The 21,571-nt window shown below is 32.2% G+C and overlaps 5 protein-coding genes across 5 annotated transcripts; 4 read left to right on the forward strand and 1 right to left on the reverse strand.

The window, feature by feature from the left end:
- The first annotated feature begins 5,150 nt into the window (after positions 1–5,150).
- Positions 5,151–8,450, forward strand: Tsp_04344 (Gut esterase 1). Its single transcript, XM_003375110.1, has 8 exons — positions 5,151–5,399; positions 5,465–5,614; positions 5,661–5,817; positions 6,591–6,731; positions 7,430–7,584; positions 7,657–7,801; positions 7,866–8,013; positions 8,075–8,450. Exons 1-8 carry the CDS (start codon positions 5,151–5,153, stop codon positions 8,448–8,450), a joined length of 1,521 nt encoding a protein of 506 aa, XP_003375158.1.
- A 2,298-nt stretch (positions 8,451–10,748) lies between these two features.
- On the forward strand, positions 10,749–11,733 carry Tsp_04345 (40S ribosomal protein S19S). The gene is made up of 5 exons (XM_003375111.1): positions 10,749–10,766; positions 11,034–11,062; positions 11,110–11,159; positions 11,192–11,419; positions 11,477–11,733. The coding sequence occupies exons 1-5, from the start codon at positions 10,749–10,751 to the stop codon at positions 11,731–11,733; spliced, it is 582 nt and encodes a 193-aa protein (XP_003375159.1).
- Positions 11,734–11,892: 159 nt separating this feature from the next.
- Tsp_04346 (exostosin-1) lies at positions 11,893–16,696 on the forward strand. The gene is made up of 17 exons (XM_003375112.1): positions 11,893–12,029; positions 12,094–12,229; positions 12,279–12,469; positions 12,526–12,635; positions 12,700–12,758; positions 12,826–12,932; positions 12,989–13,073; positions 13,201–13,251; positions 13,434–13,465; positions 13,910–14,384; positions 14,428–14,849; positions 15,117–15,318; positions 15,372–15,806; positions 15,867–15,935; positions 16,011–16,094; positions 16,164–16,327; positions 16,396–16,696. Exons 1-17 carry the CDS (start codon positions 11,893–11,895, stop codon positions 16,694–16,696), a joined length of 3,060 nt encoding a protein of 1,019 aa, XP_003375160.1.
- Positions 16,697–17,199: 503 nt separating this feature from the next.
- On the forward strand, positions 17,200–20,809 carry Tsp_04347 (conserved hypothetical protein). Its single transcript, XM_003375113.1, has 6 exons — positions 17,200–17,249; positions 17,988–18,254; positions 19,248–19,299; positions 19,480–19,844; positions 20,651–20,732; positions 20,777–20,809. Exons 1-6 carry the CDS (start codon positions 17,200–17,202, stop codon positions 20,807–20,809), a joined length of 849 nt encoding a protein of 282 aa, XP_003375161.1.
- A 238-nt stretch (positions 20,810–21,047) lies between these two features.
- On the reverse strand, positions 21,048–21,551 carry Tsp_04348 (putative alpha-2B adrenergic receptor). The gene is made up of 2 exons (XM_003375114.1): positions 21,453–21,551; positions 21,048–21,368 (listed from the first exon to the last, which is right to left on the reverse strand). Exons 1-2 carry the CDS (start codon positions 21,549–21,551, stop codon positions 21,048–21,050), a joined length of 420 nt encoding a protein of 139 aa, XP_003375162.1.
- Between the last annotated feature and the right edge of the window lie 20 nt (positions 21,552–21,571).

The following is a 21,571-nucleotide window of genomic DNA, read 5'->3' on the forward strand; positions in this document are numbered from 1 at the left end:
ATTTCAAGTGAAGCCAGCTAGTAATGGATCGATTGCGCGAAGAAATTCTTTTGACAGCCGTCTTACATATCACTAATTATTTGAAAAGAATTTTTTACCAACTTATTGTTGTTGGTCTGTTTTATTCGCTTTTACATTTGAACTGCTTTCACAACACTTTTTAATTAACCCACAACGATTACGAAAGACAATTCACACGTTGATGAGTAATTTAAGTTGAATCATCAATTTTTAAGCTTCTTTTTTCTTCACGATCATTTTGCACGTTCAATGTTTACTAATTACTTTTTTTCTGTATTTAAATTGTTGATTGCTCATCGAATTTGCCAATAAATAAACGTCGCAATCAATTGCCAAGTTGCTTGCGTGATTTTGTAATTGAAAAGAAAGTGTCTAATCGAATTTAACAATATAATCGAACAAGCAAGTACAATTAAGAGAAAAGAAAACTGTAAAAATTTTCCAAATTCTGTCTTTGATTTGATCCGTATAATAAATAATTTTTAATAATGAAGGAGTGGCAAATTGAAATTCAACAAACAATAATGTGAATGGGTACAGTACAAATGTACAGTGAAATGGGCAATTTGATAAAACAAATGTTGCAAATTTTTCTCCAAAAACAAAAATTGCACTATTGATTACGTAAATTTTGATCTCATTTCCATGATTAAATGAAGTTGGTCACACTTTTATAAATATATATTGATACTGAATTTACGATAAAATAACCAGAAAGACGGCTATAATTGTGATTTTTACCAAATAGAACATTAACAAAGAAAGCTGATTTATGTTGAATTGCGTGTTGTTAAGTCAAAATGTTTCACATAAATATTATAAAAGCAATACGATGAAAATAAGTTTGATGATTCCAACAGATACAATAAACAGTTGAGCAAAAACAAAGTAAACAAAGAATGCATTTAAATTTTAACATTTTCATGAAAACAAAAATTGTTTTTTGACAACGCAGAATAATACATGCAACATTTTGGTGGAATAAAATTAGCATTTGATAAATATGCATTACGTCGATGGTTTATTCTTTTTCTTTCTCCTGATATTCCATTTATACAGTTTTCAGGATTGTAACAAATTTTAAAAGATGCAAATAAATACATAAATAATGTTACAAATTTCTTGGAATTGAAACAAATTGAGCTGATTAACAGAATAAGTAGAAAAAGGAAAGAAAATTTTAGGTGAATTTATACAAACTGAAAAATCACATACTTTAAGAATAGAAAGAATTGATGAAATAATCTTCAACTCTTGAAATGCGTCTTTCTCCTTATGAAAATTTCCCCATCTAAACCTGGTCTACTTCAAATATTGAATCTAGCTTGAAAAAGTGCTCACTTTGTAGCATGACAATTAACAATACAATTTCTGCCTTATTTCTCGTGCATCATTTGACATTTTAATGTTTAATAATTGGTAAATTTGCATTTAATTGCTTTTCTTAATGACAAAATTTGACAAATTTCTGAATAATTTTTTACAACTAGTTTACATCAACGGCAGCAGAACGATTCACTGAAATGTGCAATTTTTGACGTTTAAAATTTTAAAAACTTGAAAACATTTTTGAAAAACCCGTACAAACATCACAGATTGTTTTTTTAAATAAATTATACATTTCCTCATCATTTTTGAATAGCATAATTTAAACTGAAAAGGGTGGCAAATTTGTTGAACAGTTTTCAAACTGACCAATCACAGAGTGACAAAGCAGAAACTGCACGAATAGAACAAGTTGACCTTGACCTTGCATTCTGCAGATAGCAAAGTAGTGTGTTTGGCATTTCGCCAAACCGGTTGTAAATTCCATTTATTATATTTCATCAAGGAAAATATTTGTTTTCATTTTATCATTTTTTCTAATTGATAATCAAAATAACAACTACTATTGATTTTATTGATTAAATAAATAAAATCATAAAAAATCAACAACTGATAAATTATTGAAAATATTTTTATTTGAAAAAAATTGTATAATGTAAGTTCATTAAAAGTAAATAAACAGAACAGGCAATAATGGAATAATTATTGCAATGTGTTAACGTGCTTTGAAAAAAAATTTGATGAAAAATGTAATTCAAAACAGATAAACATTGGAAATTTTGATTAAATTACATAAATTCAAAAAAAACATTTCGTTTCAACACTTTCATAATGATACAAAAATAAGTTAGACAAAACTGAAGTTATTTTATTTTCATTTAATTATTAATTTTATCAATTGCAAAATACTAATAATAATTCAAAATTTGCTGTCGACTATAATATTCTAATTAATGTAGAAATTTAATTATGAAAGTAATGAATAAAAATAATTTTTGTAATGATTTGAAAAATTAACCAAATCAAAGAAAATGCACTATGTAAATTACAAATTATTTAAAATATAAATAAATTGAAGTACATTTCAATTCATTTATTGTTTACTTGTTATTTTGCAGTAATAATAAAAACAAATAAATTCAATTATTAATTAGCATATGAATTTGAAAAATGCTCAATTATTAAAACAGAAATTTTAATTTTTCAAAAAAAGTATAAATATATGCATAAATTTTAATAAAGGTTAGAGAATGTTTTCCTTGTGATATAATAATGCAGATTGGGTATTCATTTGCTTCTTATATTGATTTCAACTGTTCTCGGGTTTTAATTGAACAAAACATGCACCGGCAACGCGCTACTTTTATTACGACATACTCAATTCTGTGGTCGTTGTTTCGATCGAAATTGCCATCTTGAAAATTTGTATAAATATTAAATACGAGCAGTTTTTTTTATTATTACTGAAGCACATCTATGCCAAGTATTAAAATGACATCTTGCTTGTCAAAATACATGTACAAATGAATAATTTCTGCTGTTGAAAAGTAAGTTTTGTTGAACTTTTTAACATTGATAATCATATTATTTTCCATTTTCTGTTGAAATATAATAAACAAATATAGTCACATTTGATACATTCAAAATTTGGTCTGTAAACTATTTCAATTCATTTTCTTAGCTATTAATTATTACTTTAAACAATCAGAAAGTGTAATTAATATTGCCAAAGAAGAGAATAATTTTTATTTCATAATAATTTACATTACCTAGATAGGAAACATTATTTTCATCGCCTTGGCAATCTGACATATCGACCACTCAGTTGACTGTCAATAGATTAAACTTAATCTTACTGGATAGCACATTATTCGAACTGAAACTCTGTACTCGTTTTTGAAATGAATTTCAAAATTGCAACTCCACCACCATCTATATCTCTCTTTGATGAATAAATTATTACCTTTTAAAAATTTAATTTCAAAAAAGTATTTTCTTTGCAATTTCTTATTTATACTACAGAACAATGTTTGTCTCGTTTTTGAAAAATGATAAATAAGGAAATGGAAAATTTGAATTACAAATAGCTTTTCATCAAACAAATATTATTTTTGATCCATTGATCATTTATTGATAATTCTTTCACAGAAATATTCTTCTTCGTTTTTTTTCGGCAAACACTAAATGCAATAATAATAACACAAAAGTACAATCAATTGCTGAGCATTTTACATATTTTTCTTTCCAATACACAAAATAATAAAAATGAATTTTCTCGTTGCTTGAAGTGCTCAAGAATGAATTATTCAAAAATGAACTTATTGTATGCATTATTTTTTTCATTCAAAATTGAACAAATGAACAATTTGGCAGATGTTCCCTCGAAAATTTGTGTTGACAATAAAACAAAAATTGAACAATGCTTATGCTGCATAAAAAAAAGCACGGGGAATATTTTCAAATTCATTTTTCATGCTCATTGTCCATTTCATTTCAAAGCCACAACTTGAGCGTGAATAATAAGCGTGAAATTGTCAATCAAATGTGATCAATTCAAAATTTGGTAAATTCATAAATATGGAAGGACCTGAAAAACCAAAAATTGAAAATTTCACTATTTTTTCTCTTTTTTTTTGTTTTCAATTTTTCAATATTTTAATTTGATCCTACTTTTCCAATTAAAACCTATTTATTCCCGCGGTAAGTTTGATTTTTGAAAAAACCGGTTTTCATCATTACAAAAGAAAATTTCACTACACAACGTTGAAATTGTTGGTGCATATTTCAATAAAACAAAAAATTATTTATTATTTATAACATTATAAAAAATAAATCAAATTAGTATTTTCTAAAAAAATAAATAAAGAAGCGTCATCGTAACAGTTTCAATTGATTACTATATGAAAAGAGTTTAACGATTGTAAATTGTTAATAATAATAATAAATAATGCGATTATGCAATTTCAATAAAGTTGAATAATTCCAATTAGTATAAATTAGTGGGGAATGATATTTTTTTCCAAGTGAAGTGCGCAGTGACAAAAGAAAAAGATAAAAAGCACCTGCATGTCCAAAAACGCAACGCACCGGCAGGCAAATTTTCAAGACGAGCATATCTGAGTGGAGGAGGAAATTTGAATTGCAAATTTTATGACCAGCAAATTTGTTATGGTTGATTTGAAAAAGCCGACGCCTGTCGCGCGCGCGTTTTGAAAATTAGCTAATTGGAGCTGTCAGCGGTTGTTATGGAACTTGAAGCGGTCGATTATTTGTTTGTTTGCAGATATTTGGCAAATCTATATTATTCGTCTGCCGCGGTCGATGCCTGCGCTTGTTGGAAAGCTGTTCTTTGCGTGAGCCAAAAGAAGGAAAGGGGAAAAAAATTTCTTCTGCTAATTGTGTGTCTTTGTGCTTTTTGCCTTTTTTTAAAATTATTTCGACAAGCTTTTCCGACAGACGTCGACGTCACCGGTTGGCGCTTGTCAGCGACAGTTGTTTAGCGCCCAACGGTGAAAAATGGCTGCTAACGTTCACGTCAGGGGCGCGTTTTGGAGAATCAGTCAGTTTTGAAGCTGTTCAAAGTCGTCTCTCTCCCTCTTTGTGGCGCGTGATCGTGGCATTTTCCACGACGTCATTTTCACACTTTTCACAACATTGTTTTTTTTGACAGCATATATCCGGTACGCGTGCTCAGATCAGCTTGTTCATTATTAGCCAGATGTCAGGTCGTCCGCTGCTTTTCAAGCTGCCGCCAAGCCTTCATTCACCTAGTTGAACGGTGACGCAGTTTTATTTACAAGTCGATGAAGTTCCTGTTCACCTTTTTCGAACCTGCCCATCATGTATTCATCTGGTACAGTTCAACAATACTGGGAATCTTGTTTCTCATCACGGTCGCTCAACCAACTGACCAAGATCACTTGAACTTGGTCCGTCGTCACACATCTTACGGTGACGTGCTTGGATTTGTGCATCATGGCAAATTAGCATCTGCCGAATGTTACTTGGGCATTCCATACGCAAGACCACCGATCAACGATCGGCGCTTTGCGGTAACAAATGCTTTTTTGGATCAAAAGTATACAATACAACGTTTTTTTGTTCTGTTTTGTTACAGTATCCTGAACCTGTCGATCATTGGATCAATTTGTACAACGCCACATATTTTCGGCCTTGGTGTGTACAGTTTTGGTATTCGGATGTCTACTTGGAGAAGAGAGAACAAAGCGAAGATTGTCTTTATTTGAATATTTTTGTGCCTCGAAAAGTAATCAAATTTCACCCATGTGCACGTTCAGAGTGAACTTTTTCAGACTGTACATGCAAAACCGTACCCTGTATTAGTGTGGATACACGGCGGTTCGTATCAAGTGGGCGGGTCGCAACTTTTTCCAATCAACGGAACGGTCGATAACATTGTATCTCACGGTGTAATTTTTGTCTCAATAAATTACCGCCTCGGTCCGTTAGGTAATTTTAGATGAAATTCTGAAATTGAAAAAAACAACAATAATAATAATAATAAGTCCGTTTCACGCTGTTTGCTTAGCTTAGGTTTTCTAACCAACATGCGATCTGGACTGTTCGGCAATTACGGTCTTGAAGATCAAATAGTCGCCCTACAGTGGATCAAAGATACGATCGGCTTGTTCGACGGAGATCCAAGCCGAATCACTGTCGGCGGCGAAAGTTCCGGTGCGGCCAGCGTAAGCATACTGGCCACCTCGCCCAGGACGATTGGTAGAGTTTGCCCGTTTCAACCGTTTTAATATTAAATCAGCCCAATTTTGAGGACTCTTCCAACGGGCCGTAATTCGCAGCGGTTCGGCCATGTCTCCTTGGGCAATTCAATCGACCAACACCGATTTGAATTCCGCCAGACTGATGGAAGTGACCAACTGCAGCTTCAACGACGACAAAAAAACAATGGAATGCTTGCGTACACTGTCCATATCCCAGATGAAGAACATTTGGAAATTGTTAGCTGATGATGGGATGAAACTGATTTATTCAAAATCTGATTCAAAATCAATCGTAATTGTAAAAATCAAATTTTATAAAAAAAAGTGGGATGGAAGGATTTTTTGAATTCGATAACTTTTTTCCTTTCTTTGTAATGATATAACGTGATGAGGAAAGCGTTGTTTTTAAATTGAGAAATTATTTGTAAAATTTTCAAAATTATGTTTATAATTTTTAGAATTACAATCATCCATTCTTAGCGCACACCTATTTCACTCCAGTTGTCGATAAATACCGGGAAAATCAAAGCATTATTCCACTGCCAGCGGAAAGACTAATTAGAGAAAACGCGCGTCTGCCGTTGATGATAGGAAGCACAACTGGAGAATGCATTGCTTACGTGTCATGGTTGGCGTATTTAGGTAAAACAAATAAATTCAATGAAATTACTTTTCACTGAATTTTCCAATCAGCAACTACTCTTGTAGCAGCTGTTGATCAAGCTCAGTAGTAGTGGATTTTTTTCACATTAATTTCCATTTTAAACTATTAAATGTTCTTCTCTCTTGGAAATAAACTCTCAAAAAATGTTCAATTTTCAAATCAGTGTGTATAAATTTCATATAAAATTATACAAAGCAAAACAATTTTCAACACTTACTTGTTATAATTTCAATTGAAGTAAAATTGGACGTTTTGGCATGTCGAGAGCATTTGGCATCTAGCTGTCAATTGCATACTCACTACACTTATCATTAGTATTATATACTACAAAGTAGTACTGCTTAGTGTTGTTTGTTGACAACATTTGCAATTGGCGTCAGTCAAATTCCACTTCAACTACCCTTACTTACCGAAAAAGAAATTCAAGTATAAATTATGTTTCCAAACAGTTAAATTTGAATATTATTAATCATTCAAAATCAGTTGTTTGAATCAATTTCAGTTCAACATTTTCTTTCATATTTGACAAAATTCTTTGCGCATTTCACTTAAAAATTGACAAAACAATGATCTGTTTAATTTGAATTTTAAACATGACATTGTTTATAATATGTTCCATTATTAAACTTCAGTTGCGTAATTTAAATTATGATTTACTGATTATTGTGTTTTTTAGCTGAAAATGATCGCATTGATTTGTGCAATATTGAATTTGTCGCACCATCGTTTCGTTTCAAAAACGCCGAACAAGTCAAGCAAGCCATTTATCAACATTATTTTGATAATCGTCCAATTCAGCACGATACAAATCTCAGTCATATTCTTGTCAAAGTATTGATTTTTCTTTGATTTAGTTTAATTATATATATTTTCAAGATTAATTATATATATCAATTTTTACAGATTGTAACAGACCAAAATATTAAAGTTCCGATGATGAAAGAGATCTCATATTATACGAATAAGAATGTTCCAATATTTGTGTACTCGTTTGATTACAGTGATGACAAATTGCAGAACATGCATCTGAGCTTTGCTATGCGCGATCGTAAGTTATTCATTGCCGATTGATTTTATTTTTTTGATATTAATTGTTCTATCATCTTTTATAGAGGGTGCGGCACATGGTTTTGATCTCGTTTATTTATTTCAGTCGATGTCAGTATTGGATCCGAGGAATATAACTGTTGAATGGGCTTCTGAAGATTTGAACATCACTTATTTTATAGCTTCGACAATGACAAATTTTGTCAAATTTGGGTATAATAATAATAATAATACTGCTGCTGTTGTTGTTGTTGCTTAAAAGCTTATTTTTCAGTAATCCAAATTTTCAAAAAGAGTCGAACAAATTGCAATTTCACTGGCCACCTTTTGATTTTCCATCCAGCCAACAAATGTACATCGGCAGTCAGATTAAGCCGATTAAAGTTCCATTTGAATTGCTTTACTTTTGGAATCGTACAATTGAGATTATCCAAACGCTGTCATTGCAGCATGATTTCATTTTCGAGCCGCCCACCGTGTCCAATTTCCACTGTGGCGTTTTCGAAGATTATGAACTTCTCAATTATCGTGTCGCATTTTTCACCGTTCTCACGCTCAGCTTGGCGATGCTTTTTCTGCTTGGATTTTGCTGCTTTTTGCACGTCAACTATCGCAACCAGGAAAAAAACATACCAACCGTTGTCGAATGATAAAAGCATACCAACGTGGAATAATCGTTCTCATTCATTGAATTTTCAATTCAATTCCACACAAATTATCTGTTTCACTTGCTCTGACGATCAACTCTGTCAATTTCCGTTTTTTATTTTATTATTTTGCACTGAAAATCAACGATTTTTTCTGTAAAAAAATCTATAAATACTTATTTGCTTTCCGTTCAATTTATGTTTATTCGCTATACTTCTTGTTCCCACAACGGTAATAATAATATTCATATTGAATTTCATTTTCAAAAATATATCTTTTTATTCAGCTTTTCTGAAAAGCACTATAAAAGCGACTACTTCAGTATACTGTGCACATGCATCAGTGGAATTAAAAAGCTTTAACTTTCAACAACGGCATTGGAAGTTGAGAAAAATAACAAGCGATATTTTTTGAAAAAAATCTCCAAAATTAATTTTAGATCACATGTTGTCTGCTTTAATCGGATTGCTGATAAATGATATCGCTGTTAAAAGTTATTTTATTTTACTCATCATTATCTTTATACTGTAGAATTTTGTAACTCATGTTAATTTCATTTTTTTTGTTTTACATTAATCAAAAAGCACAAAAATTAAGTTAAATATTTTAATATTAAAATACATTTCAAAAATATTTAATGAATTTCTTGCAATAAACAAAATTCAATCAAATGAGTTCTGTAGTTCTGTAAAACTTTTATTGATAAATTTTTCATTGAAATTGAATTAGAATAGAAAATTCTTTTCAAAAACCTTATTATTAAGAATTTTGATCTTGCGTAGAACAACATTCTGTCACTGATGCAGCGTTTGCAAAGCTTTCATTTTAGAAATCAAATTCCAACGCTACGCACAACACATTCTGTACTTTTATACACTTGTCTTTTGCATGCCGCTGTATTCAGCTACTAGTGTTATGCTGTTTCTTAAAGTAGAAAAATAAAATTATGACCTCTTCATTTTCTCCACTAATGTAAAATTTGCCTTTTATTAATTGCTTTTGCTAATTATTGGTAAAAGGATTTTATCAAATTACATCTTTCACAACTGAATATACTTTAAGATATATTTCATTCTGAAAGTCACTATTAATCAGCTAAATTAAAAACCAGTGCAATTCAATTATTTCACTTTATTTGTTTTAAATGCATTTATCAAACAAATGTGTAACCATTTGTAATAATGTAATATCAAACAAGTATGTAACAAAAAGATAAAAAACAAAATCGGAGTCTTCTCCATTTTAAACCAGCATCTATGGTCATGCTTTGCACGGTGACGTCGAGTTAATTCGCCACAACGAATAACTATCTCGTTCCATCATTAATATTTCCATGGCCATCTCGGATTATCTTAAAAGAAGCTCCACGGGAAGCTGCAGTCCCGGGCTGAGTTGAAGAGATCATTATTGGATCTCAAGGACTCAACAATCGTTCGTTCCTACATTGTGGAAATTTCTATGAACTCGTCTGGAATGTCATTTTGCACCACTGCTTCTAGAAATTGTGGGATGAGTTCGGTGAGATAAACTGGAGCGGTGTAGTGCCGTAAACTGGAGTGCCGTAAACGCAATGTGCATGAAATATCTTTCTTTCCAAATCAGGCGCGATATATTCTTCCAATTCAATTAGACTCTGGCTTCTTCCACTGTATGTAACTGCCTCTGACATTCGACGTTCATATTCCGTTCAAATATTCGGCTGGCCTTTATTTCTGCCCGCCTTCTGATACGACTTGCGTTGGGTAGCATGTAATATCTTACTAATCTTTCTATGGCGTAAACCACTGCAGCAGATGTAACTCTTCTATTATCCTGCCTTCGGCCTCTTCGATGATACAACGCCGTTTCATGACGGAAGTACTTGTGAAGACTCTTTACTCGCAACGTCAATGAAACAATTATATAAGGCTTCTGCCATGTATACTCAATGGACCTACGGCATATCTGACAGTAAATAAAATAGCCGACGGCTATAAATAGAAAACTGTACTGAATGTGAGCAGACGAAGCCTACGACCACTACCACTAATCGTACACGTCACTTTATAAGTTACCGTATCTGATCTTCAGCTTTAATTTTGTTGCACATAAAAGGTATGCTTCTGCAGATTGAGTTCCATAATAAAAAATTAAAATTTAGCTAATATTCTATATAAATAAAAACAGAATAATAAAACTGTCAAATTTTGTATGATTTATGATCTTACTGAAAAATTAATTGATATACTGTAATGTAATCAAAACGTTATATAACCTTACTGTACGTAAAATTATAAATTTGAGAGAATTAAATTTAAAATATGATTACACATATAAAGGTATATATTACAGTCTAATTTGCATGCACTGAATATAGTATAAAACTTAAATTTAATATTCAAAAATAGCATATTTTTTATTAAAACCTGAATATATATAAACTGTATACACGTTATACAGTAAGAAGTGACAAAATAATTCTACATTTATCCATAATTTTACTTTTTCAATAATATTTGGTAATCAAGACTGCAGAAAAGTGAATTTTTTGTAATAAATAAATATCTTTATAGGTGTGCTTAAGGGGAAAATTTTGTAATTTGCAGTCTTATGTGAATGTTATTATTAAAGTTAAGTAAATTAAAGGAATTTTAATTAAATAGAAAAGCTTAACCATTTTAGAGAGTATAAATGGAATGTGCTCCCGGCGAATTGCTTTAAAATCTTTCAAAGTATTTCTAATCTGTATTTTGTCTTTTTTTAGATACATTGTTGAAGTCAGTCATGCCTATTAGTGCAAAAGATGTAGATCAGTCTGAACTGGTGAACCATCTGGCAACGTTTTTAAAGAAAAGTGGAAAAATCAAATTGCCAGATTGGGTTGATTTGGTAAAGCTCGGATCTTTCAAAGAGCTTGCTCCTGTTGATCCTGACTGGTTTTATACCAGAGCAGCATCCATTGCCCGACATTTGTACATTCGCTCCCCAACTGGTGATTTGAAGGACATTCTAATCAAAATATTTCATTATAATTATGATTAGCTTGCAGGTGTGGGTGCATTTAGAAAAGTGTATGGTGGTCGTAAGCGCAACGGTTCAGCGCCGGCGCATTTTTGTTTAGCTTCTTCGAATGTTATTCGAAAATGCTTGCAAGCGTTAGAAGAAATCAAATGGATCGAAAAGGCGCCAAATGGAAAAGGGCGAATATTGACCAGCACGGGTCGTCGTGATTTGGATCGTATCGCCTCCCAAATTTATGCGAAAACTCATCCAAGACGAAAAGCAGCTTCAGAGACTCGCCATTGAGAAGTTCTTTTGATTAATGAAAAATAAAAGCTGAAATTTTAGCTTGTGCTTTGTTTTGATGATTTCAAGTGTTTATTTTCTTATTGACTTTATTTATCTATTTAATTACCTTATAAAAATATATGCACGAATACCGAAAGTTGTTTAAGTTATTTTGCAATGTCTTCGGCGATCTTCCGCAGTCTGGTTTACATCCGTCGACAATTCTGTGATTATGGTGTGAAGCCACTGGTTCGGGAAGAGCATTACTTAAATAATCAAGTGAAACGTTTGGTTTTACAAAATCCTGCCAAGCGGTGAAAATGAATTTTTTCCATATTACACTTGACAGTTGTTTAATAAATCTTTTTGCTTGTTTAGCAACTCTTTGTCACTGGCAATGCTGACTTCACTGAAGGAACGCTTGGAAGCGAGCGCATTGGAAGAAGAACTACGCGCAGTGATAATTGCCGCTGACCCACCAGTTTTCTCCGCTGGCCATGAATTTACAGAATTAGTAGGTTTTTAGTTTATTTATTTATTTATTTTTAATTATAAAATTATAGACAGCCAATAATAAAGATGAATCCAGAGCAGCATTGATTCAGCTTTGCACTAATGTGATGAAAGTTATTCAATCACTTTCCGTACCAGTGATAGGCGAAGTACGTGGGATAGCCGCAGCTGCTGGCTGTCAGCTGGCTACTTCTTGTGATGTTTTAATTGCAGCAGAAAATGCGAAATTTTCATGTTCAGGGTTGTGGAAAAATATTTTTATTGTTTATATTATTTTTAAATATTTATATCTTCTAGTATCAAAGTGGGTTTGTTTTGCTCAACTCCTTCTGTTCCATTATCACGCGTTCTTCCACGAAAATTTGCTTTTAATATGCTTTTTACTGGAGATGCTGTAACAGCGCGAGGTAATGGAATTTTTAAAGCATTAATTTTTAATTTATATTATTTACCTATTGGTAACCCTTTTAGAAGCTCTACAGTATGGACTGGTTACAATGTTGGTAGCAGAAGAAAATTTAAAGGAAGAAGTATTTGTTGAAGCTGGAATTTTTTTCTTGTCTAGTTTGTTTCATGTAATGTATTATATTTAATTAGACATTGAAATATGCCGAAAAGTTTTGCTCTTTGAGCAAACCAGCGCTTGCTCTTGGGAAACGATTCTTTTATTCACAAATTGAACTTCCTCTTGACAAGGCATACAGGTAATTGTACAGCACGGGTGTAATTATGTAATTCCTCTAAAGTTCTTCTTCTAAAGAGAGGCGGAATTGGTGGCTGCCGAAAATTTGCGATATCCTGATGCACAAGAAGGAATAAGAGCATTTTTGGAGAAAAGGAAGCCTGTTTGGAAAAGTTCCGATTAAAAGACTTAGAAATTTTGTTGATTATGGATATGTTTGTAGGTTTTTGAGTAGATTTGTCAACTCTGAATAGTAAAATACATAATTTTAAAATTTTCAACAATATTAGAGATGTTTCAAGTTAATAGCTACGCTTACTCAGTTGCTTTATTTGGCTGAAGTAAAATTTATCTTTTGCATTTAGCGAAATTTGTTTTGTCATTTCTCTTAATGAAATCAGTTTGTTTAATTAATCAATATCTGAATTTAATGAAAGTATGATATTTGAAAGCAGTACAGTTAGGAATTGGAAAATAGTTTGATCAAATGATAGATTTTGTATTTAAAAAGTTATTTTTTTAGCGTCGATGCTTACAATTTTTGAGCTTTTGTACGTTTTTGAAACTAATATATATTTAAAATATTTGGCAATATGTTTATTTTTTATATTTGCTGCATCATTTACTTCCAGTTTCACAATAATGCTGGATAAGACTTGCAAATGTCAACAGTGTTGCTAATAAATTATAATTTACTCATTTGTTTACTTTTATGCTTGAAAAAGGGGTATGCAGTCAATTTATTGAAATGTAAATTTATTATTCTTCTAAAACATTTTAAATATCGCATTTATTGTACATGAAATTGAACTATCTTGAATTATCTGGTATACTGTAGCTGCAATTTTTGAGCCGTACTTGGGCTTCTAGTATAAATGATGTGATGATTCAATTAATGAATGTGGCAAAAGTACATGATAGCGTAGAATTCTGGTGAATGAAAACGAAAAGGCGCTATGTTGCACTTTTTGGAATATTTGTAATTTCATATTCATCTAGACTTTTATTAAATATATTCAAACATCCGAAAACATCACCGTTGTCTGATCGAAATTTCTCTGAAAATGCTCAAAGTCATGCTGAAAATGTAAGCTTAAATAGTGAAATTTGGCATTCAATTTATGAAAATTACTCCTCATTTATTGGAGATGATCGCTCGGAGGGCGGGGGAATTTCTCGACAATGCACTATGAGCAGTTGCTTTAATTACAGTCGGTGCATAGATCGACCTTTCAAAGTGTACATTTATCCAGATATTTCCAATTTTGATGAAGAATCCAAAACATCAGCAAGTTACAGAAAAATTCTTCAAATTTTACGACAATCGAAATATTTTACCGATGATCCTGATCAAGCTTGCTTGTTTGTATTATCTTATGATACACTTTCTCGTGACTCATTGAGCGCTGAATATGTGGAAAATATGAATGCAAAAATAAAAAGTTTACCAACAAATTTATGGAACAATGGTAAGGTTGTTCTTATTGCTTTTTTCGAATAAAAGAAATTGGCTTAAGGTTTCAGGTATGAATCATTTGATCTTCAATTTGTATTCCGGTACGTGGCCTGATTACGACCTGACCGAGCTTGGTTTCGAACCTGGCCAGGCTATATTAGCTAAAGCCAGCTTTTCCACGCGTCATTATCGGTCCCATTTTGATATTTCTTTGGCACTTTTTCATGATATTCTACCTCTGCGTGGACTCAATGCAACGGATGTTGAAAACGTCGATTTGAATTGGCCAAGATCAAACTGGAGCTATACGCTTGTTTTCAAAGGTAAACGTTACGTTTTTGGAATTGGTTCTGAAACACGAAATGCTCTTTATCATTTGCACAATGCAAAAGATATTATAATGCTGACAACTTGTAAGCATGGCAAAGACTGGATGAAAAATCAAGACGAACGTTGCAGCATTGACAACGATTTATATGACAAGTATGGTTGATTCACTTTTTTGTATTATTCTTGTTCGGCGTGAAATTTGCGCAAATTTTTTATTATCATTAACATATTTTCTTATCTTTTTTCTATTGGTTAATATTTACAATAATTAAATAGCAAGTCTTTGTTTAAAAAAATTTACAATGCATTATTTGTGGCATGTATGATGATTTTTTGCTGATGATGTTTCAAATGGGTCGATCAGTTAGACAAATTTGGCTGTTCAGTTGAACCGTCTAGAAATGGTATATTGTTGTTTAGTTGGAATTATGAAGAATTAATGGCAAATTCAAAATTTTGCCTCGTGCCTCGTGGTCGACGTCTTGGTTCATTTCGTTTTCTGGAAGCACTTGAAAAAGGTTGCATTCCAGTGATATTATCCAACGATTGGGTGTTGCCGTTTTCCGAAGTAATTGACTGGGATCAGGCAGTTGTTCGAGGTGATGAGCGAACTTTGTTTCAGGTAAATTGTTCTGTGATTCATTTTGAAAATGATCAAACGTATTGTTCTTCTAGCTACCTTCTTTGTTAAGAGCCTATCCCGAATCTGTGATTTTACGCATGCGTCAACAAGCACGTCACTTGTATCGACTTTATTTTGCTTCGGTGGAAAAAATTGTTTACACAACACTACAGGTGGAAGGTTTAATGTTGTTTATCAAATTAATTCCATTTCGATTATATGCTAATTTTTGTTCGAATCGAATTAAGATTGTCGAAGAAAGAGTGCAACCGTGGGCAGCTTGTGATCATTCAATATGGAACTGGGCCCCTATGGGTGCTAGATATTACTCGACAAATTTTTCACTCTTACCAATGGATTTTTTAAATAAAAATCATTCCATTTTCAACGATACTTTTATCGCAATAATACATTGCAGTGAACATTTTGAAAGGGAACACATTATGCAGCTCGTTCAGAACATATCTTCATCGAGCAGAATGGAAAAAGTACTATTTATTACTGAAGAAGCAAATACGTTTGATTTGATATGTAATTTTTTACTTCAGGTGGTCATATTTTGCAGTTCTGATAATTTGCATTCTGAACATGCCGAAGTGAAGCCTTTGTTGAATGTGGTTTGTTGTCATTTCTATGCAAGCATAATTTCTTTTTCTTTCACGTTACATTATAATTTTATATATTTTGAATAGAGCGAAATGTTCAAATTCATTAATCAACAGTCATCTCGAGCAGTTTTTTGCTTCAGTGATAAAGTTTACGTGAACACAGATGAGGTTGAACAATTTGCAGTGAATTGGAATTGTTGTTATCGATGTAGTTGTCATATTTTTTCATTTTTACAGGTCGATTATGCAATGACGTTGTGGGATGAATTTCCTCATCGATTAGTTGGCTTTAGTGCTTTGAATTCACAATACGATCCGTTGGAGAATCAGTGGCGTCTTGTTGAACCGAACGTGAAAGGTTATCATTCGTTGATGACATCGGACGCTGTTCTTTTTCACAAGTATTTATTATATGTAAATTTGAAAAAGTTGACATTTTGAATTGATAATTTCTCCAATATTTGTACAGATATTATTCACTGGTTATTCTTGAACCCCCTCTGCGAGAAGCATCTGTTCAATTGAATGAACATCCAATTTGTTGGGATATTTTATTGAATTTTTTTGTTTCTGACATGATCGATTTGCCTCCACTTTTGGTCGATAGTCAGTCGAGCTTACTGTGGTTTTCGTCAGTGAAAACGATGCTTTCAAGTTTAAAACAGCGTCAGCAGTGTTTGAATCGATTGATAATCAGCGCCGGTTATTCACCATTTATAGAAAGTTCATTACGTTTTCAGCTGAATAGCTCAACAATTGTTCAAGCTTGAATTTTTTCAAACCAAATACTTTTCTCTGCTATTTTATAAACATTTCATTTGTTTGTTTAATGCATTTGTTCTGTTTGAAAAGAAAAATAAATATTGCCACTGTAGAACTTCCTACTGTCAATTTTTACCGTATCAGTACAACGCTACACAACGCGTTGATTTGTCATTTTTGTTCACTTGTTAATATGAGCATTTAATTTATAATTTGAACATGTAAAATAATCATATATAAAAAAATAAATTTTCCACTGAATACAGTTGCTTGAATTTTGAAAAATGAATTTCATAATTCTTATGTTATTGAGTTTTTCTTTTCAACACTCAATAATAATAAACATTCCCTGTGCAATTGCTTGCCATTTCGTTATCACGTTCCAAAACAGACAATAAACAAGTAGGCGTCAGACGAAACGACACTACTTGAACGAAATTCAAATAAAAGCAGACTCGCCATTCACGTGACCTCAAAATATACATCGTAACACAATGAATGTGGAAAAAACATGTACGGCTACTGTATTACAAAAATTGCAGCACAAGAATTACTTCTGCTGTTTGAATAGCAAAAAAAATATTTTAAATCACATCCATCCTCTTGTGGGTTTTCTTTTTGAATTTTGTACTGTTCATGATGAAAATTGGCACTATAATTTGACATTCAGAATGTGAAAGTGAAATAAATAATGATAAATTAATTTACATTTATTAAACAGTTTAATGATCAGAAAAAAGTATAAAATATAAAATAAATCCCTATTAATTGAACTTAACATTTTCAATTTTACCGTTGGCAAACATGACTCAATAGCAAACCATAAGAAGATGTGAAAAAAATGGCAAATAATTTTCATTGTTTGCTATTTTATTACAATGATTTTATTTATAAAAATTATATTTAAAGATTAAAATAAGCAAAATATTATTTTTTCTAATAATAAATTTATTTGCATTTCGATGAAGAACTTGTAAGTCTATATTGTGATACTGTATGTAATGGTGTTTCATGATTTCAAATGTTTTATGAAATAAACAACATTTCTACTGTTCATCATTTGATCGAAACATTTATTTGCCTAAAATATGCATTGCCTGCGTTGTTAACTGGCATAGAGCTGATCAAATTTTCCGACACGCACAAATTCTTACTAAGACATTCAGTTTCTGTTTTAGTCAAATTCGAAAGGAAATTAATTTTGGAAAGTTAATTCTGGCGTGGCTACTCTTCAAAAAGTATTTGTTGACAATTCATACACATCGAACATGGTTTATTGTTTTTTTTCTTTTCTTCTAGACGGCCAACTTTACTACATAGTACAGTAGGGGACAGAAGTTGCTGCTTTGAAAATGCCTTTGCCGTCGGCAAAGGCATAAATCAGGAAGGTCATTTTATGGATGTATCTTGTATTGAATACTGCAAAAGCAGAAGCGGCGAAAAGTGGATCCAGTTGAAATCCGGCACATCTTTCATGAGCCAGAATTCATCATTAGATAATAATAATAGCCAAAGGCGTTCTTCGAGCTGTATATCGCAGCATGAACTTTTGAATCCTACACGCAGGTAAAAGCAGATTATTATTTATTTTCTGTGAGGGTGGATTTAAAATATATTTTAAAAGTAATTTTTTTCAAAAAGTTTCTAAAACTGTCCTTTGTAAATATATAAATATCATGAGATATATGTATGTGTCTGTATGAGAGAGTGAGAGAGCATTTTTCACAAAATATTTTTAAAAAGAGTTCTGCACAGTGTTTGCTCAACGTGACAATTATGTATTTCTAAGCACGTATGTGTCATATTTTCCATTAACTTATAAAAGACAGCTGTAATTGGAAGACTGAAGTGATTTTGTTTTTCAGTTAGCAATATAAAATAAATAATTTCGATCAAAAATACTTTTGACATGAAGGCGTTTGACACAGTCGACACGTTGAAACTTTCAACGTCTTACTGTTGCAGTTACAGTGTGCTTGTGTTGAGTTTCAGGAGGTGGTAACGTTTATTTGAGTGACTTATTTCGCTAATTTTTATATTTAAATAAAAAAAAGTTGAGAAATATTTTCAAAGTTTCTTTTTAAATTATTTATTATGGATAAAAAGCGTTTTTTGGTGAGAGTTTAACTTTTTAATATATATATTTTTTGAATACATGATTGTACTTTAGTAAAATAAAAAATATTTGGTAATGTTAATTGTTAAGAAGTGTTAATGACGGAATAAAATTTGACATTAATCTTAGTACTTTGTTAATTAGATTTTTCGGTGCTTCTGGTACTATCGTAGAGCAGATGCAGAAAATTTAATCATTACCTTCTCTTTTATTTATTATTTTGGTTTGTATTGTATTGGACAGCAATAAAAAAATCGTTTCAGTAATGTTTGTTTCGAAAAGAACATCATCATCATGTAGTAAGATAGATGTTTTTTAGTTACAGTAGGAAATATTTGTATACGTATATAATCAAACAATTTTTTCTTCATCATCACTGTTTGATTAGCAAATAGAGTTGTACTTTTTTTGTATTGTAGTGTTTTTTTAAATTATTATTTTAGTTCTGTTATTGCAGTATTGTTGATATTAATTGGAACAGAGAAAATAAGGCGTGTATTTTATGAGAATTGCTGATTTCCATAACGCAAAGGAGATTCTTATTCATATTGAATAGCATAATTCATTTTGAAATTGAATTTTAATTTTCTGAAATGCATAAGTGAAACTGATCAACAATATATTTTAAAATTTGTTGTTAATTGAAAAAAATTTTGTTTTTCAGAAAAAGTGTAGGGAGTGAATTGTCAATCTCAGATACTCCATGTCGTTCAAATTTGGAAAGGAAGCGACATTATCATGATGATGAAGAAGATGATTCATCCTCTGATAGGAGGCGGTTTCGACGTAGAAGGCAGGATAGTTATTCAAGTAGATCGAAAAGCAGCGACAACCGTAGAACGCGTCGTCGTTCAGAGTGCAGGCGAAAATTCAGCCATCGAAATGGTTACCACCACCATCGATCTAGGAAGCATCGCAGAAGCAGAAGTAGAAGTAGAAGAAGGTATCGCAAGAGCTATTCGAATCGCAAAAGAGACCGATATTCACGCCGGGCACGTCGCAGAAGTTATAGCAGCTACACATCCAGCAGCAGCTATGAGGTTAGTTTTAAGCCCACTGTAAACATGTACGTTGTTTTGAGATTTTACACTGGAGAGTAAGTATGACACTTCATTATTCAACATCCATAGACGGTGCACTGCATGTTCTGTTGTTCTTGTTCTCTTTATTTTTTTAAATTATTTTTAATCTTTATTCAGATGCAAAAATTTGTTGATTTAGAGTACTTTATTTTACTTTTCTTTTATTCTGTTTTACTGTACTTTTTAAGTTTTTTTAAAATTACATTTAATATTTTCTTTCAAAATACTCTCGTAAAAATGTGGTTTAAATGTATAATTATATTGATTCAGTATCCAAATAATAATGTTGTGACAAATATTTTGTCAAGTTTTTTTTGTTGGGTTAAGTGTTATTTGCTGAAAAATTGTGTATTCAAGTAGATATTTTGAGTTTGAAATTTTGCAAATGAGTTGTTTCTATCTGAATTAGGAATCATAATTTTCAACGAAAGTTAGGTTATACAAAAATTAATTAGATACAAATGAATGCATTTCCATTAGATAGTATAGTGATTTTCAAGTACTGATGATCAGGTACGAATATGAATACGAATCTGCAAGTGTTTTATTAGAAATGTTAAAATTGTTTATATTTATGATTACGTTTATGATTTTGTTGAATGAGAAGATTAACGGTCAGTTTGTTTGTATTAGTAGAGTTTTAAAATGAAAATTATTTATGATGTGATGTTAGCTTGTAAGCTTCATAGTTGCGATGATGCATGCCATGACGTAAGGAGCACTGCGGGAGTTGTTTTTTTTTTTTAATTTTCTGGCGATGGTAGACGATTTGATGATGAGCATAAGTTTAGTTGTGAAGAAAAAGAAGAAGAGTTTCATATTGTCAAGTTTGTCGTCACTTGGATGGTTTGTTTGTGTGCTGTTGACAATTTTTTCTGAATATTTTTCAGTTTTCCGGAAGTGTTAGAGCATGTGTTCATTGAACGTCGTGGGTGCTTGTCGATTTTTGCAGTGGTTTGAGTAGAAAATTTGAGGTTGTTTTCTTGGTTAAGCAGTGAGGAGGAGAAATGCAAGTATGAGAGGGGGGGAGAGAGAGAGAGACGACAGACACAGAGAATGCGTATGAGGAGAGAATGAGTTGTTGCAAAAGCAACAACACTTCGTCGGCATTTGGTTGCCGGGCACGTTCGGCTTCCCTGGCCGCAAGCGTTTGCACCTCCCTCATTGACGTTTGTGGGTTTTGCTTAACGAGCAGTAGCAGACGTGGTGCATCGAGCCTGATCTTGGCGGCTGTTTGATGCTGATTGCTGGTGTCGTCATCTTCAACATCATCGTCCATCCATCTTTTCCCCCTTCATCATTGAAAGCAGGAAAGCAGACTGGTGGTGCGGGAGAAGTTGGTTGTTGTGGAGCGGTTGGGCGCTTGCCGGTGGGATTGGAAGAATCAATTCTCTCTCCACACACACACAGGTTGGTTTTTATCAATGGACAAGCGTCACGTTGTGTGATGCGACGAAACGATGGCTTTACGCAAGTGACTAACTGAGAACAGAGTTGGAGTCTGTGCTTTTTTATTCTTTCTACTTTATCATCGTCATCGTCATCGTCGTCATCATCATCATTTACTTTTCTTCCTCGCTTTCTTCCACTTCCAAGAGAAACGGGAAAGAAAGAATAGTTGTCTACTGGCGACGTCAAGTCGTCGCTCTTGACCACCACCAACATTGGCTTTTTGTGTTCTTTTC

This window comes from Trichinella spiralis (genome assembly GCF_000181795.1).
Source record: "Trichinella spiralis strain ISS 195 chromosome Unknown Scfld5, whole genome shotgun sequence".
In the NCBI taxonomy this organism is placed as follows: domain Eukaryota; kingdom Metazoa; phylum Nematoda; class Enoplea; order Trichinellida; family Trichinellidae; genus Trichinella; species Trichinella spiralis.